The sequence below is a fragment of the Crocuta crocuta genome, unplaced genomic scaffold (assembly GCF_008692635.1).
Source record: "Crocuta crocuta isolate KB4526 unplaced genomic scaffold, BGI_CrCroc_1.0 scaffold1161, whole genome shotgun sequence".
In the NCBI taxonomy this organism is placed as follows: domain Eukaryota; kingdom Metazoa; phylum Chordata; class Mammalia; order Carnivora; family Hyaenidae; genus Crocuta; species Crocuta crocuta.
In genome coordinates this window covers 342,379-342,646 of record NW_027531894.1, presented here as the reverse complement: position 1 = coordinate 342,646, position 268 = coordinate 342,379, and the positions used below count along the sequence as shown (strand labels likewise).

Here is a 268-nt window from a genome sequence, read left to right as displayed (position 1 = left end):
CTCGCGGGGAGCGGGGCGCACCGTAACGTGGTGCCGGGGCGCCAGCAGCGTGCCAGGCGGGAAGCGGTACATGCACACGGGGAAGCCGTGCAGGAGCTGCTGCAGCATGAGGCCGCTCAGGTCAGCAGTCTCCTCTAGCGACTGGTTGAGGACGCGCACAAACCTCTCCTTGCGGCTCACGGCCACGATTTTCAGGCAGGAACTAGGCGGAGCAGGGACGGTAGAGGCACTGCAGAGGCTTGGGCCCCCCCCCCCCCCCGCCCCCCCT

General features: G+C 69.4%; 1 protein-coding gene across 5 annotated transcripts in view; it reads right to left on the bottom strand.

Annotated features, from left to right (window-relative positions):
- Window positions 1–268, bottom strand: part of LMNTD2 (lamin tail domain containing 2) — a 6,612-nt gene that overhangs the window by 1,156 nt on the left and 5,188 nt on the right. For 4 of the 5 annotated variants that reach the window (XM_077773363.1, XM_077773362.1, XM_077773361.1 and 1 more), the window contains one exon: window positions 22–202. The exons of the other annotated variant lie outside the window; for it this stretch is intronic. In XM_077773363.1, the coding sequence (XP_077629489.1) occupies window positions 22–202 (181 nt within the window). The remainder of the gene's footprint in view (window positions 1–21; window positions 203–268) is intronic. 5 annotated transcript variants of the gene reach the window in all.